Raw genomic sequence first — 16,144 nt, 5'->3', positions numbered from 1 at the left:
TAACATTTAATATCATGTAGACATTGATATTTTGAGACAATTCTTTTTTGTTCAGCAGATCTCCATTGGGTATTTTAGCAGCAACCAGACAGTGGTTTAAACAAGAGATGGGAATATGAAAGGTAGAGGGCCTGCATAGGAAAATAAATAATAAAAAGTAACAATAATTGCTACAATTTTAGCCCTACAGAGCAATATTTTTTGGTTTTGGGTCAGTGACTCCTATTTAAAAGAGGCAGAACACAAAGGCACATAATTCAAAAACTTTAATAAATAAGTAATCAAAAACCAATTGCAAAGTTGCTAGGAATGGAGCATTCTAGAATATACTAAAAATGAACTTGGTGAACCACCCCTTTAACCTGCAGGGGGAAGTGGGGGGGGGGAGAAGAAGTGAAGTTGTCCTCATAAGGTAAATGAGATTTCCTAAATGTAGTTAGCCTTGTGTCTGTTGCAGGTGCTCGTCCATCCAAATAGACCACATTTTTTGTGCAACCCCTCTTATAATACATTATCTTGTATAAGGGAATAAGTTGATTCCAGCCATTAATGTTCTAGCAGCAGAGTTTAAGTCAGACTGCAGTGGGGAGAGGTGGGAGTTAGGGCGGCCAAATAATTACATGGCAACACGTAATTGCTATCCTCCAATCATTTCCATTATAAAGGAGGCAGCTGTTGGTTAGCATAGAAATTATATACAAATCCACTTATAAATACAAGCAGAAAAGTTCTAAATGTTTAACCAAGCACATTTATGGCTCTTCCTAAAAAGCCATTAGGAGAGTTGTCGTACTTATTGCGCGAATATAAATGTACATTTTTTTCACATTTATTCTAGAAATATAGCTAGCAAACATTAAGGCAGGAAAGCAGCAAGGAGCAGAGCCTCATACACCACCAGACAGCACAGCGATGCACCATAAATCTGTTTGGAACCGCTGCTGCATTTACAGATTAAATACATCTATACTATTTTCATTACAAAAGGTACTTACCCGCGTGCACAAGCAAACATAGCATGATGTGTTTAAAACATTAGCAGCCCCAAGGAAATGTTGTAATCCCTTTTCTTAGCAATGATTCATTTCTTGCCTACAGTGCCTGCCTAGTGTTATTAGCAACTTTGACAGCACTGCCAGCAGCTTAAAGGGCAATGTACAGCCACTTCTCTTAAACCTCCTAGCAACTGCAATGCCATGTGACCGTTATTATCCTGTCAGGAGCAATCCTTTGTGTACATCATACTACTCAACTTCTGAGATATACAAGCCAATACGATAAATCTAGAAAATGCCAATTTTATACCAGTAGAGCCACAGAAACAAATGTTTATTAGTCAAAATGTATTAGTACATGTGCAGTGCAGGAAGCCAATAAAAATACATTTATATACAAGAAAGCACTCACAAGGCATTTTGTACATTAGAACTCTGCGAGACCACCTAGCTTAAAGGAAAACTATATCCCCAAACAATGTAGGTAGTGCCATTTTAAGAATTAAGGGCCGCCTCCTGGGATCATAGGATTCACAGTGCACACAAACAAGCCAAGGCACACATACATGCTAGGCCCCATCAGCCAATTAATGGACAGAGTTCTGTCTTTTGCTTCCACACTTCTTCCTGTTACAGTTAAAGCTGCATTATTTCTGGTCATGTGATCTCTGAGGCACCACACAGCCCATCACTAAATGGTGGATCAAGGGAAAGGATGTAAAAGGGCAATATTTACTGATAAATATATTCCAGTTTAGCGAGATTCTCTAATAGGTCAATTAACATAACATAAACTATCTGTTGGTTAAGTATTCATTCTGGGGGTATAGTTTTCCTTTAACAGCAGGCAAAATTATTATGCTTTGTTCAAAAAATGTAACCCTGCACTGATGAGGTATATGGATATTGTACCATTTAGCATGGACTATCCCATTATTTGGCAGTCCATGCCATGCAGTTTTGGGGGGCCAAAATTTTCTAAGGTCAATGCTGGTAAAATCGCATGAGCATTCTAGCCACACCTGGACCACTTTACATACTGCCAAGCTCGGAAAGACTAAATAATAGCAAACACTTGACCTGTGTGTCAAGCTTTAGGTGCAAGAAAGACCAAAACAGTATTCTTGCATCTCAAATGATTTGTTCCTCCATCAGTTTTGTTTTACTATGAAAACTTTCTAAAGCAGAAATAATTCTTTCATATAAACAACCCATGTTTTATTTTCAAGGCTATTAATAAGGCTGGAAAATCAAAATAGAAACAGGCAGGCACTCCGGATTTTTTTCTCTCAAAACGTGGAAAAAGGCAGCCAAAAAAGAAGTTTACATTAAAAAAGTATAAATTTTATTTGATCCATATGTAAAAACAAGAAGCCTTACGCGTTTCGTACCATGAGGGGCTTAATCATAGGCTGAATACATTATGCACAGTACACACTATTTAAAGGCAAATTGACCAATAGAAAAGGTTTTACAATTAACCAATCAGACCAAAAGGGTCATATGGCTAGGGATAGTGAATAAAAAGTCACTAATTCACATAAGGATACATTAAGCACTATATACATTAAATTTGAATAACAGTATAGATATAAAGGCTAGAACTGTTCACACATAACAAGTAACATCATAGTCAAAGTTTAGACCATATGGTTGTCGAGTTTTTAAAAAGAAAATCCATTTAGTTTCTTTTCTAATTAGAATTGAAGAAATATTGCCCCCTCTAGGGTTAGGAATGATTCTGTCTATCCCTATAACCTGTAGGAATGATGGGGATCTGTTAGAGCATTCATGAAAATGTTTTGCAACAGTTGTATGGCTATTAGTATTGGTAATATTCAGCACATGTTCTCTTATCCTATCTTTTAGTCTTCTGCCAGTTTGACCAACATATTGCTTCATGCATTTGGTACAAGTGAGGAGATATATAACATTTCTGGTGTTACAATTAATAAAATGTTTTATCTGATATTTTTTTATAGATGAGGTGAAAGAATTCGTTTTTTGTATGTAGTTACAGGTAATGCATTGTCTAGTTCCACATTTGAAACACCCTTTTGTAGATAACCATGTGTTGGTAGTTTCATTAGTGTGGATTAAACTAGGTGACAACAACCATATGACCCTTTTGGTCTGATTGGTTAATTGTAAAACCTTTTCTATTGGTCAATTTGCCTTTAAATAGTGTGTACTGTGCATAATGTATTCAGCCTATGATTAAGTACCTCATGGTACGAAACGCGTAAGGCTTCTTGTTTTTACATATGGATCAAATAAAATTTATACTTTTTTAATGTAAACTTCTTTTTTGGCTGCCTTTTTCCACGTTTTGAGAGAAAAAAATCCGGATTGCCTGCCTGTTTCTATTTCGATTTTCCTATGATGGCTCCCTATGCTGAAAGGTCTGGGGCATGAGCACCTGGACCCACCGTAACTGTGGGTAAGAAATATTTGTACATTTAACAAAGTGTGATCATCCTTCTATTGTTCTTGGATTGCATCTATTAATAAGGCTGCTCAACTGCAGGTCAGTTATGTAATTTGACATAGAACCACTCACCAAGTCAATTGTTTTGGCTTTCTCCTTGGACTTGTCATCACACCATGTTTCACACCACAGCCATTCTTGTGGAAGAGATTTAATGGATACTTGATGTATCATGTTGTTTGGCAAGTCCTTAACAAAAAAGGCAATAGACATTGCATTGGTTAGAAAACTGGTTAGACAAACCTGATTGTATCAATATAAGCATGTTAATATAGGCATGACATTGACTACATCGGTTATTCTTAATTTAGCTCAAACATGTATTTAATCAAATATTCCACTTTTGAGAAACCTTTGACAAGGTTATTACACACATATTGTGGGATATATCTCCACTACTATGTCAAAAGTTTCACCTATAAGTTCTTCATAGTGGGAGATGTAAGCACCACTGAAGGTATTGCTAAACAGGTAACTGTGCTGTCAGGTAGTGGAAGCTGGAGTGTTTTGAAAGAAGAGGCAGGTCAGAAGCTCCATTCCATTAGTCAAATTCACATATTGGTGCTCACTTTCCACAGGAAGGCTGTCCAGTGGAAAGGTATATGGTACAAAAAAACAAATTTCAGAAGAGATCTTACGCTTTATGTATTTCGTAGCCACAGGCTACTACTTTAAGTGATCTCAAAAGGTATTTAACAGTATTGAGAATGTTAGGAAAGTCTCTGAACAGGGCACGGGCAGCAAGGCTGCTAGTCTGTGTTAGGAACTCCCAGAAGGACTGGGGGTGCTGTCTGCCACTGCACTGCGTTAAAATTGGTAGTTATGAACTAAGCTGTCAGCTTTAAAATCTAAACAAACTGCTGCAAGAAAAACTGGCAGTAGTTTTTTCAGTAATATAAAACTGCTAGTATCTGAAAAAACCCTCTATTTTACATTCATTTTCGGGTCTTTAGCTTGCATCAAAAAAATTCACCTGATCATTGTTATATGATATTAACTGCAGCATTACTATAACAGATATCTTTTTCACTACATGGATATTACGTACACTATATCAATATTATATATATATATATATATATATATATATATATATATATATATATATATATATATATATATATAGCAAACCTAGAGTGAAGGAAATGAATAGTGTAGGAGCTCAGCAGTGATAAGTGCTTCTGGGTATATGTAACATAAGAAATGATTGCTGGATACTAGGTTTATTACTTTCAGCAAAGCCTCAAGAACTGCATATTTCTCATTTTAAAAATGGCCTTGTGCTTATCAGCAGTACCATGCAGAATATCTCATGGAGGAAACAGGCTCGTGGAGATGTGCTGTATGTATCTCTGCCACCTCATTCTGAGACTGACTTGCCTGAAAATTTCCCTGAAACTGTCATGATAATTTTTGCACTCCATAAATTACACCATTTTCTATTAAGTTCACAGGTGAGAGGTTTGTGAATATTCATTCTTTGTTCTTGGCTGCAGTTATAATGATCTCACTGCTTGCATGACTTCTTTTCCTTTTCCAGTGCAACAAAATCATGGGAAGATGTTAGGTCTGGAGGCTGCTCCTAGGTTTTAATAAGCTTCTGTGGGAATAGAGATCTCTGCACTGAGGCAGATGTTAACTGGTGCCTGGGAGTTTTGCGGGGACTGGCTGGTGTGCCATGACCAAGTGCGCTGTTTATGCTTATGCTTTATAATGCTAACAATTTGCAGCGGAAGCAAGACTAATCACTATGCAGAATGTCTGAAGCTTGCGGAACTTTTGGCAAGCTTGTTCTCACAGATATAATTAGAACAGTTGAAGAAAAAAGGAAAACAAACAAAAAAAAGTTACTCAGGTATTATGATTATATTGAAGGACCGTGGGGAAATTAATAGCTAGAATTATTTCTGTGGTATGATTAAAAAACCCTCTGTCGGATTTATGGTAATCAAATTTTTTCCCCCACTTTGTTTGCTTTATAATGAGCTGCTGTATGTCTGCTTTGGGTTAGCTCTGGTAGAAATTGGCACCCAAACTATGATTATAATTTCTTATTTGGAAACTGCATGTTTGCTTGCAAAACACAAGGCCACAATGGTACATAATAGGCAAGCGGGCAGATAGCAAAAGAGATACTCTGTGTGAAACCAAAGTCTATGTTGTCATTTGTAATGGAAAAAGCCGAGCAGTATCACATTAGCACCATAGGCGGATGGTGATTTTTTTGTTTTGGGAGGCTAAAAATGTTAAGTATCTATATGCAATAACAGTTACCACACTCATACAGACAAGCATTTTTTACATGCGTTTTCCTGCGCTGGATCTTGCATGTGTTTCAGCGCAGGGGAATACAAAAAGAAATGCAGGCCTGTATTTCCTATATGACTGTACTCACTGTGGCACAGGCAAGTGTGGAATGCAACTTGCTGTGTTAGGAGCTTCCCTGTGCCACACAGAGTACAGCCTAATAGGATATATAGGCCTGCTTTTCTTCCTGTGCTGAAACACATGAAAGATCCAGCATAGGGAAACACAGGGAAAACACTTGTATGTAAGAGCCATGAACAATTTTTTTACAATTCTGTCACACAGATACGTTGACAATTTTAAAATACCGTAAAAATGCAGTTTGGAGCAGTTAGGGTAACAGGAAAAAAAATCATTCATTTTTTGATGGCAATGGTCCTTTACAGGAGGTTCATATTTCTAGCACCCCAAATCCTTTATCACTCCCTATCATTTCCTAGAAAGATTATTCTAGATAGCCCCAAAAGAATCAGTTTCCACCTCAGACTTAACTCTTGGGTGTACTTTTAATTTATATGAGCTCAACATTAGATCTTTTATATAGCTATGTAAAACTTTGCCAGCACTCCTACAGTTCCGATATAGTACAAGACTATAAAAATAAATTATATTTAAATGAATATATGTGTGCTTATCTTACTAATAAGGTAAAGCAGCACCTTCTCCAGCTCTCTGCATTGCTTTCCCTCAGTAATTTCAGCTCCATGTAGCCTCTGCTGGCCGGGCTAATGTTACACTAGGAAGGAAGGCAGGGAAGAGTAGCAGACTATGACCAGAAACCTGAAAGGTGGCATACATTAAGGCTCGATTATTATTGCCTTATACTTGCAACCTTTCACATCACAACCCTTCTTTCCCCAAACAGTCCTGCTAGCTTTTACATAATACGCTAAACACAGTAATCTTCCCTTTGCTACACCATGCACCACTGGTACTGTTGAAATAATGTAGCAAGAGTAAGCTTTCCTTCAGCCATAACTGCATTTCCCACAATGCATTGTACACGTTTTCCTAAGATTCTCCTCTAAAGGCCTCAGAACAGTGGGATCTTGGCTAAAAGAGTTGATGGTACATGAAACGCAAAGCAAAGACAGACACTGTTTTAGTAGAAGTAATAATCTGCTATTACTCTACCACAATATCCATTATAGTAAAACTGAGGGCACTGGGGGCCTGAGCTCTGAAACCAGACAAGGAGAAAACTGTCACTAGAAAAATACCAAAAGTAGAAAAATTCCCTTCATTAAATTGCTGGCTTTCCATTTGATAAGTGCACTAGCTGAATCCACATAAAATAATGACTTGTGCAGAAACTAAAAGTTTTCTGATGACATTACCTGATCCAGGTTAGACAAGCTGTTTGGATCTTGGCTAAGAGCCTGGTACTGCCCACGAAGCCTGTCTCCTGCAGCAATCTTTCGGAACTTTTTCAGGTCAACAACATATAATGCACTGCAAAGAGAAAAAGGAACTTGCAATAATGTGAAACAACGACAGAACATTAATTTCAATTTGGAAAATGCATTGCTATACCTAATGTGATATTTTCTATGCCCCAGATGTGATGCCCAATATCCAGATTTCCAAAAACGATACCCATCCATCTCTTTACGACTGTCACAAAAGGGAGTGTAGCCATAGGGTGCTCCTCCAAGGTTAAAATCCCGTAGTTCCTTCAAATCTGCTCTGACAATCTAGCACAAACAAATACAAAAATGTAGAAAACAGAATAACCAGATTTTGCTAAAAAGGGGGTAAAACTTTATAAAAAGTTTTTCCTTGTCTTTTTGGTTTGATACCAAAAAAACAACTTTTGAGCAAGTAAATACAACCAAGATTTCATTTAAAGATCAATTAAACATTGCAATAATTATTAAATGCATTTTTGCTACCTTTTAATGCATAGGTGCCCCACTGGAGAATGCAAAAATAAATATTAAGATTCTAATTCATTCTTTATTATCAGTCTATGCTAGGACTAAACTAGGCAGTGAGCAACTCATAATGTAGGGAAATGCACAAAATGCAAACTGACTGTAGTCTACTTATGTCATTCTTCATGCCACATGTTAAACGTATGCCTCCACTTGGACAAAGTTTACAAAAGGGGATGCTAATTTGGGTTAGCAGTAGTGAATCACTAGCAAAATGCAGCCATGTTTTTTGTGGGTGAACAATATAACTCAAATTCAGGTTAAACACAAACACGCTGCATTGTGGGTAAAACCCTGTGACATAACAAGTTGTATAAGTTGGATGGAAAACATGAAATATTCTGGTTATGCTTAAATGTACCCTCTGCCCCCTCCCGCCTGTTGTAACAAATGCTATGTGTAGGCTAATCTTTGATCAAAAATTAGCCTACACATAGCATTTGTTACAACAGGCAGGAGGGGTACATTTAAGCATAACCAGAATATTTCATGTTTTCCATCCAACTTATACAACTTGTTATGTCACAAACACATGTTCAAAAGCACCTATTTTTGGTCTTAGCAAGCAATTATAAATTAGCTTTGACATACAATACAAAGTACCAAGAAAATGTATTACAGCAATACTGTCATCATTTATTACTCCTTATGTGCCAGATCCCTAGGGAAAAATGTTATTACGTTATGCCTCAGTAACTATAGGATAGCAGAGCAATAAATAAGACCATTTTCATTTACAAGAGGGTCAGGGCTGTGTCTGGTCATTCAGCAATCCAAACTCCAAGCCCTCCACTTCTACAGCCCCTCCTTATCAGTTCACTTCATGAATACGTCCTTTAGCCTCCCTGATGCCCTTCTTTGCTGGATAAATTATATTAACCCTTCCTCTCCCACAGCTGCCAATTTCTACAAAGCTGGCCCTACATGAGGCAATAAAAGAGTAGGGCCATCATAATACATATTAAAATGTTTACACACAAATTCATACAATGATAAGAAAGTTAATACATACACATACCTATTTTTTATACTGCTGATATAAGGAACATTTCTTGCAGTGCTGCAGTTCACTTTATAATGGGTAAAGCAAGTGATCTGGCTACAGGACCTTGACAAAGTGCTTACTGTGTGGTTCCTAGACTGGGGTTCTTCTAGGCACCTAAACAATATCTGTAATGATACAGCCCCATTTCTGCCCCAAGTTAGTAAATCAATTAAAATGTTTCTTCCCTATCCCCACTATAGATACCCATGTATGGCAAACTCCATTGTTCAGAACTATAGTATGATAAATTCAGCAGTCACAGTTCTCTTGCAATGTCTATTTTTACATTAAAAATAATTCTGAAATGTTAACACTGCAGGCAGTTGGTTTTAATACAATTTACGTTGGAAAGAGATGACTGGTAAAGACATACATGGGAGGGAGGGGGTTAAGAGAACATGTCTTAATAACACAATTTAATGATGCTCTAGGATTCAGACTGTCAATATTCGGATTAAATGTGTCTCAACTCCAGGGCTTGGCTTGGATTTGTAAGGATCTATGAAGCATTGGATCTTACGCTTTTCTCATTAAACGCAAGCACACATTCCTTTCCTTAGGAGCTATAGGCAAGACACAGATCATTTAAACACCGAACATCCTGAACTTATAAGAACAAAGCAAAGGAATAAAAATACAGAAGCAAAAGCTCTTTGCAGGGATATTCTGCAAAGGCAGAGAAAAAAGTTAATGAGCTTCACAAATCCCTCTGGTTTCGAAAGAATGTTCACATAATTACCCAAGATGGATTCGCGATCAAGGATGGTTGCCACTAGGCTTGATATTTGGGTTTGGACAAAACAGATTTCACATTCTTGAATATATGCAAGCTGGTACCTGATTCTACAATGCTATCTAATTAGATAAATTTACTATACCTGGTCAGCGTCAACAAAGATAATTTTATCCACTGCAAGTGGGAAAAGAACATCCAGGAAAAGAATTTTATAACCCCATATTATTCGTTGTTTTTCAGTCTGCTGATGAAGCCACCGAGGCCATTTGTATTGCACCAGTTCATACTGGAATCCATACTTCTCTGCCATAAAGGGAATGATTTCCTTGAGAGAAAAAATAGGATGAATATAAATTTAAAGCAGTTCTGTATGGACCTATTCGTTCTGTATGGACCTATTAATTTTTCCCTTATCATTTAGATAAAGATAAACATTTTATATATTTGTGCTAACAACAAGTTTTTCACAATTGCATGAAAGCAACTCTCAATTCTGTTACTGCGCAATCAGGAACTTGAATCTTTTGCCTGGGAGACACAGCATGGATCATTTGGTTGCACCAACCAAACAAATACAAAGAAAAGGTAATGCTTTTATGGAAAGAATGGTTTTACCTTAAACTTAGGCGACAGATAGTTTTTTAAAAACCAGAACTTCACAGGTGTTTTTGTATTCCGTAGAACTGAAAGCATCATAATTCTGCAACAAAATCAAAGAACACATCATAGAAAAATTGTGATGGAACAGAAATGAGCTGTACAGTGTGACCTACTCCGAAAAACATATACTTAACTAAAACACTATGAAGAAAACTAACAGAGAAGGAATGTGAACCTGTTCATGCTGTTGATATAATAGCAAAATGGACAGCTAGTAAAAAGGCTCATTAAGAGAAAATTACAGAAAATATTATTATACTAAGCCATTCCTAGATTGAAGCATTTCAAGTTTTAAAGAAATAAAAGTATCTTAAGGCACCATCTGTTAAGAAAACTAGATATTGTTTCAAATTAATATTTGAGCTAAATTAACTTCCCCATACATCCACCAAACTGCATCCAACCTCTATTTGCACAAGCCTGTATTGCACCTGTTCAGATAATGCCCCCATAACCAAAAATTATAATCTACTACTACATAGTCTGAACAAGTTTTCCTTTATTAGAAGGTTCCTCCCCTGCAGCAATCATCAGACCTTACAGCAGTGTAAGCATTTTCAGGAAATCCTTATAGGTATATCAGTAAGCCGATACAAAATACTAATAAATCTACCAATAATGCTGTGAGATCTTCATTATGTGCATGATATATAGCTCAGTATTTAGAAAGGGGCCTTACAACATATACTGTAGTGTATCACTCCCATAATTAATTACTGGTTCTGCCACAAATACACTTTTGTTAAGACCAGCCCTATATTGAAAACAAGTTGTTTATATTTCACAAACAAGGGACAATGGGGTTGGGGTAATGCACCCTGAAAATGGATGCTACCCCATGTATGTTTTATTAACCATACCTAATCCTTTTCAGACTGTATACATTCTTAAAAAGAAAAGCCATTTTTAAAATGTATACAATTAAAAAATATTGTAGCCAAAAAAACCCAACTAATAATTAAAGTACCTTTAAATTTCCCTGAAGCAAAAGTTAACAACTGATCCAGAATAGTAAAACAAGCATTCCCTTTGTAGTTAAAAAGGAAATTAAAACTGACATGTCTGTCTACCCAATGTCATATATTTGAGGTGCAACCAGCAAATACTTTCATGTTCATGTACCCCAGAGTAACAAAAAAACACATCCTTCAGGTGTAATACCTATTTTAATTTAATCAAGGATCAGAGACAAGCACTGTTTGTAATTTAGTACATTCCTGACATTGAGAAAGACTTGACTGTGAAATAAGGTTTTCTTTTTTGCATAGAAATTATCTAACAGTTCTTCACATTGGGGAAAAAAATTGTTGTTTATATATTAATGCCACATTCATTTGGCTTTCCCCTCTTCCAAACAATAACTGACTTTTATTTTAATTAACTTTAGCCTGTGTGGGTATTTGTTTAATAAAGGTATGATAACCCATTGTCGTATCTATAACAGCCTATATACTACATAATGTCTTTGACAGCCCTTACCTTAGAAAGCGCTCATACAAGTGACCAGAAGCAACAGAAAAAATATTTAAAACATCATGTTTCTTTTCTTTGTCTTCTATATTTCCTGCCCCTGTGAAACTTGATATCAGAACAATAGTGTTATTTGTTTGATCAATAATTCTAGACATACATGCAAATATTGCTGTCCCTTTGGATGTCTTACATCAAACTAATTCAACATTTGGAAAAATTGTGACTGGAATTGTGGCATGCACATTGTACATTTCATCAAGTACTGTTATGATAAATATAAGGGGCACATTCATAAAAACGCGAGTTTGAATCCCGAATGGGACAAATTCGGATTGGATAAGATAATATCTGAAGATCGCAAATATCTCGAATATGCTTACGAAAAAATCGTATTAGTCACGATAATATCGTATTGGCGATCCGAAAGTCCAGAAATTTTCGTACCAAACGACTGTAACCAACGGAAAAACCTTTACGATTTTTTCGCTCAAAAGTACGAAAAAGTCGCGCAAGCGATGAAGTTGCAAAAATACGCTCGGAGCGTTCGTGGATTAGTAAATCTGCCCCTAAGTGTAGGACAAAAACATGCTATCATGCTAATTTGCTGTAACTGAGAAAACCATGTAGTCAATTAACTGAAATAAGTACCTTCATAATTTTGGGTATCTGACTTCCTCTGACTTCAGAAAAATCCTTCATTCCCGGGGCCATAGTCTGCCCAGCTCTTTCCTCTCTCCTTTCTCCCTCTCCCTTCATAAAACTCACTCCCACCTCCCATCAGAATGTGTGATCTGAGCTACCAGTGGCTAGAGCTGCAGCAGGAAGCTATGAAAACCAAGCTAAAATGGCAGCTGCTGTCTTAAAAAATGAGGGGAACTTCTAGGGCTCTTTACTGGTAATGCTTTCTGCAAAATAAATATAGCGTTCTAGGTGGCACTAATGTGGCAAATCGAATGGCAGTAAAATGCCAAAATGACTTTACCTCTCCTTTAAGAAGTATAGTCATTAATATCTTGAATTAGGTGCTAATTTGAACCAGAACAGTTACCTATCCAATAATATTTTGTTTTTATTTTTTATAAATACATTCTGATTTTTTGATAGTTAAAGGACAATGAAAGGTTAATATAAATTAAAAGTAAGTCTAAAGGCATTCTTTTTAAGTACTTACTGCATATCTAAATTCCCAGATCCCTGCTTGCTTCTCTGAGATATGGTGCTGGCAGCCTAAGCAGTGTGAAGACTACAGTGACATCACTGAAATCTCTCTCCCCTTCCTATAGGTGCCAGCGGCAGCCTTCCTATTCTCTGAGCATGTGTGTAACTTGATCCTGTCTCCTGTTCTGAGCTACACATGCCCACCAGCCAATCAGAAGCGGATCTGGCAGAGGGGAGGGGGGGAGGGAATGAAACACATGTGCAGTATGAAGCAAGGAGGGAAAGGAAGGGAGAATACCTTTTTAGAGATGGCTGCCTGTTCTAGAAAATGTGAAGTAAGTGTGACTGAGTAAATATTTGATTAGGTGAGCCAAAAGTGTGGCGTTTTTATTAAACAATAGGAGGACTATTGGGCAGTATGCTTTTTAAATTTTGACTTGCATTCTCCTTTAAAGGATAGAAGTTATAGCCCTTAAATAAAAAGTTAAATTAGTTTGCGAATATGTAATACGTTTGCCTACCTCATAAGTGAATTCCACAAACCGGATTTCTCCTCTGGCTCACTGCTAAGAAGATCTGCATGTATTTGATCTGGTTTCTTCTGCACCTGTAAAAGGACAGAGGCAATCTATCCAGTCCATGCAGCAATACAGTTTGCAAATTAATTTGGGTGGGGCCCCCTGCAAAGTAATTAGGCACTTACATGAACTACTGAAAAATAAAATATTAGAATTCCCATCAAGCAGTATATGTCCAGGGAACAGAACAATATTGAGTGAACAGTCCCTTTCCTTTTTCTGTGCTGCAATGAATGACAAAGTTTTCCAAAAACATTGAGAATCTGCACTGGGGACACCTCTGCCATAAAGCAAAGTAAATGCTGCAACAGTCTGAGCACAGGTGGAGGAGAAAGGTAGCAACTTCAGGTGCCACTGCTTTTGTTTTATTTTAAACAGACCATGGTCTGTGCTTTCAGTGTTTTTTCATAATGCTAAATCTCAATTCTAATACAATATCAATTTAATATATAGAATATCCTGAAGCTGAAGCTATTCTTTCAAAATGTTCCTCTTTTTAATACACTTGCTTTTAATTCTAGAATTTCACTAAGCCAAGTAAAGGCTAACTGCAGATGTGTTTCTACTATGGGATACTTATTGGTTGGCCAAATTGGGTCCAAGATCTCCTCCCGTAACCTCATCAAATGTGCTCTTCTTGCCACATTTGGCTAGCCTTAAACTGCCCTTTTCCATACTTTCTAGATTTCTGGTCTAGAAACAATTACAAGAATTTACAAACAAAGAAGCAGAACATCCAGGTAGTTTTTTTAGATATTTTTCTCTAAACCATTTATTTAATCTAATAAACACACTATGGCCTAACAATCCCGCAGTGCCACTCCCAGGACCCCAGTATTCTATGGATGACATTTTCCCCTAATTTCTAGCATTTTTTTCAAACATTGTTAGGGACCCCTGAACTTCTAGGCCACAATCACTTTGCACCAGTAGTTGGGTTGCCACCCACTCTTCCATGTAGCAGCTTGCAGCAACCAGATAGCCTAGAGTGACCTAGAATGGCACCCTGAGCACTTGGGTAAGTCATTTTGGGCTGCTGAGGCCCTGAAAATACTGAAATTAAAAAACAAAAAACGTCATCACTGAAATATCAGGTCTTCGGGATGGCACTGCACTCACCATGTCATTTATCTGCAATGCAATACTTTTTTTTAACAGAATACCGGTGTAAATGTGCCTACCATAAAATTCTGTGATGCTACAACATGGACACAAAACTTACACACTTTGCATTTGCGTTATTAAGAGAATCCTGCGAGTGTGTTTGGGAATATACTTACATGCCATTCAGCTGTGCACAACTGTGAAAAGGGAAAGTGGTACTAAGCCCCTATTTAAATACAGGTCTCATTTGTGCCTTTATTCACAGTAATAGGTACACCTGGCACACTGGCATCATGCCTAAGTAAGACATGTGCAAGCATTTTCTGGAACACCAAGGTAAGGAAATTTGAACATGTTTTGGTTTGTACTGTGTAGTACCGTGTCCACTAATAGTAAATAATAGTTCATATATTGTATTATAATTTTTCCTGAATTATCGAAATTACTTATGTGACCTAAACTGCCTGCATGCTTTTTACTCTACTCTAAAACAACAAAAGCAGCTGTTAGATTGCCATGCTTTTCCCTGAAAAGACTGGGCTTATCAACACTCTGAGTGTGCCAATGTACTAATGCTTTTTTAGGTGCTTCAGGCTCAGAGATAATGGAACTTGATCAAGGTCATTTGAAGCTGACATGAGAATTACAAATTTCCTTAGCATCCCAGCCAAGTAAATGCCACAGTCATGTAACAGCTTATGTGCCACGTTGTGCTCTTTTCATACAGCATTTTATTTACTAATATTTTTAATACCATTTTCAGACAGGATGCTTACTTCAAACAGTAGGGTAGCAGGGTATTATGTATGTGGTACCCTGCACATACCACGTATTTTAAACCTAAGCAACAAATTCAATTCTTCACTCCTTGTCAGTTGCTACAGGCTGTAGCTCAGTACATAACAAAAAAATAAAGAGAGACCACAATAAAGCTAAATTAAAGTAACACTCTTACCATACCAGTATTTAACTCACTAGGCTAGTGGTTGTTCACTTTTATATTAACTATACTTTAGTATGATGCAGTGATAATCTGAGGCAATTTGCAAATGGCCTTCTTTTTCTATATGTGATTTTTTTAATTATTTGTTTTTTTTTGTAAGAAGCTCTCTTGCTTGGAATTTCAGCAACTATCTTGTTGCTAGGGTCTATTTATCTCTAGAAAAAGGGCAATGGGTTCAATGAGAAACTGTAATATGAACAGCAGTGGACCTGAATAATGGTGGACCAATTGCAACCACTGCCTTACATTCAATTGTGTATGGGCACTTAGGGGTGTATTGTGCTTCCCTTACTGATCTCACACTTTCACAACAGGGCAATAGAAAATGAGCCCACATATATGTGTTTTTATAAGGATGTAATGCATCAGGTGACATGACCTGCCTGTGAGCTAATGCCTGTAAGCTAATAGTATATTTAAGGTGGTAGCAATCCAATGACTAGTGAAGTTTGGAAGACTGATGTGTAGAAAACCTCTCTCTATGTATGCATTCAATATTTTCCAGTTTACATATTTGTGGGCTGACATATACATTACCAATATTTACAGCCTACAGCTGCTCCTTATGGAGCCAACAGAAGAAGCAATACATTATTATGAGAAAATAGGTGTTTGGTATTAAAATCAAAAATAGCTCTTTATTTTACAATACATTTTGTTGAT

At 36.9% G+C, this 16,144-nt stretch overlaps 2 protein-coding genes across 2 annotated transcripts in view; one reads left to right on the top strand and one right to left on the bottom strand.

Annotated features, from left to right (window-relative positions):
- uggt2 (UDP-glucose glycoprotein glucosyltransferase 2) overlaps positions 1-16,144 on the bottom strand; it is a 121,416-nt gene that overhangs the window by 6,269 nt on the left and 99,003 nt on the right. The window contains exons 32-38 of the mRNA XM_002942836.5: positions 13,318-13,403; positions 11,645-11,743; positions 10,121-10,205; positions 9,648-9,830; positions 7,324-7,484; positions 7,128-7,242; positions 3,556-3,672 (exon numbers count right to left, since the gene is read on the bottom strand). Coding sequence (XP_002942882.2) covers positions 3,556-3,672; positions 7,128-7,242; positions 7,324-7,484; positions 9,648-9,830; positions 10,121-10,205; positions 11,645-11,743; positions 13,318-13,403 — 846 coding nt within the window. The remainder of the gene's footprint in view (positions 1-3,555; positions 3,673-7,127; positions 7,243-7,323; positions 7,485-9,647; positions 9,831-10,120; positions 10,206-11,644; positions 11,744-13,317; positions 13,404-16,144) is intronic.
- Positions 1-16,144, top strand: part of dnajc3 (DnaJ heat shock protein family (Hsp40) member C3) — a 96,753-nt gene that overhangs the window by 47,483 nt on the left and 33,126 nt on the right.

The sequence above is a fragment of the Xenopus tropicalis genome, chromosome 2, assembly GCF_000004195.4.
Source record: "Xenopus tropicalis strain Nigerian chromosome 2, UCB_Xtro_10.0, whole genome shotgun sequence".
Classification (NCBI taxonomy): domain Eukaryota; kingdom Metazoa; phylum Chordata; class Amphibia; order Anura; family Pipidae; genus Xenopus; species Xenopus tropicalis.
Note: the sequence above shows the minus strand (reverse complement) of the source record. Positions and strands in the feature narration are given on the sequence as shown.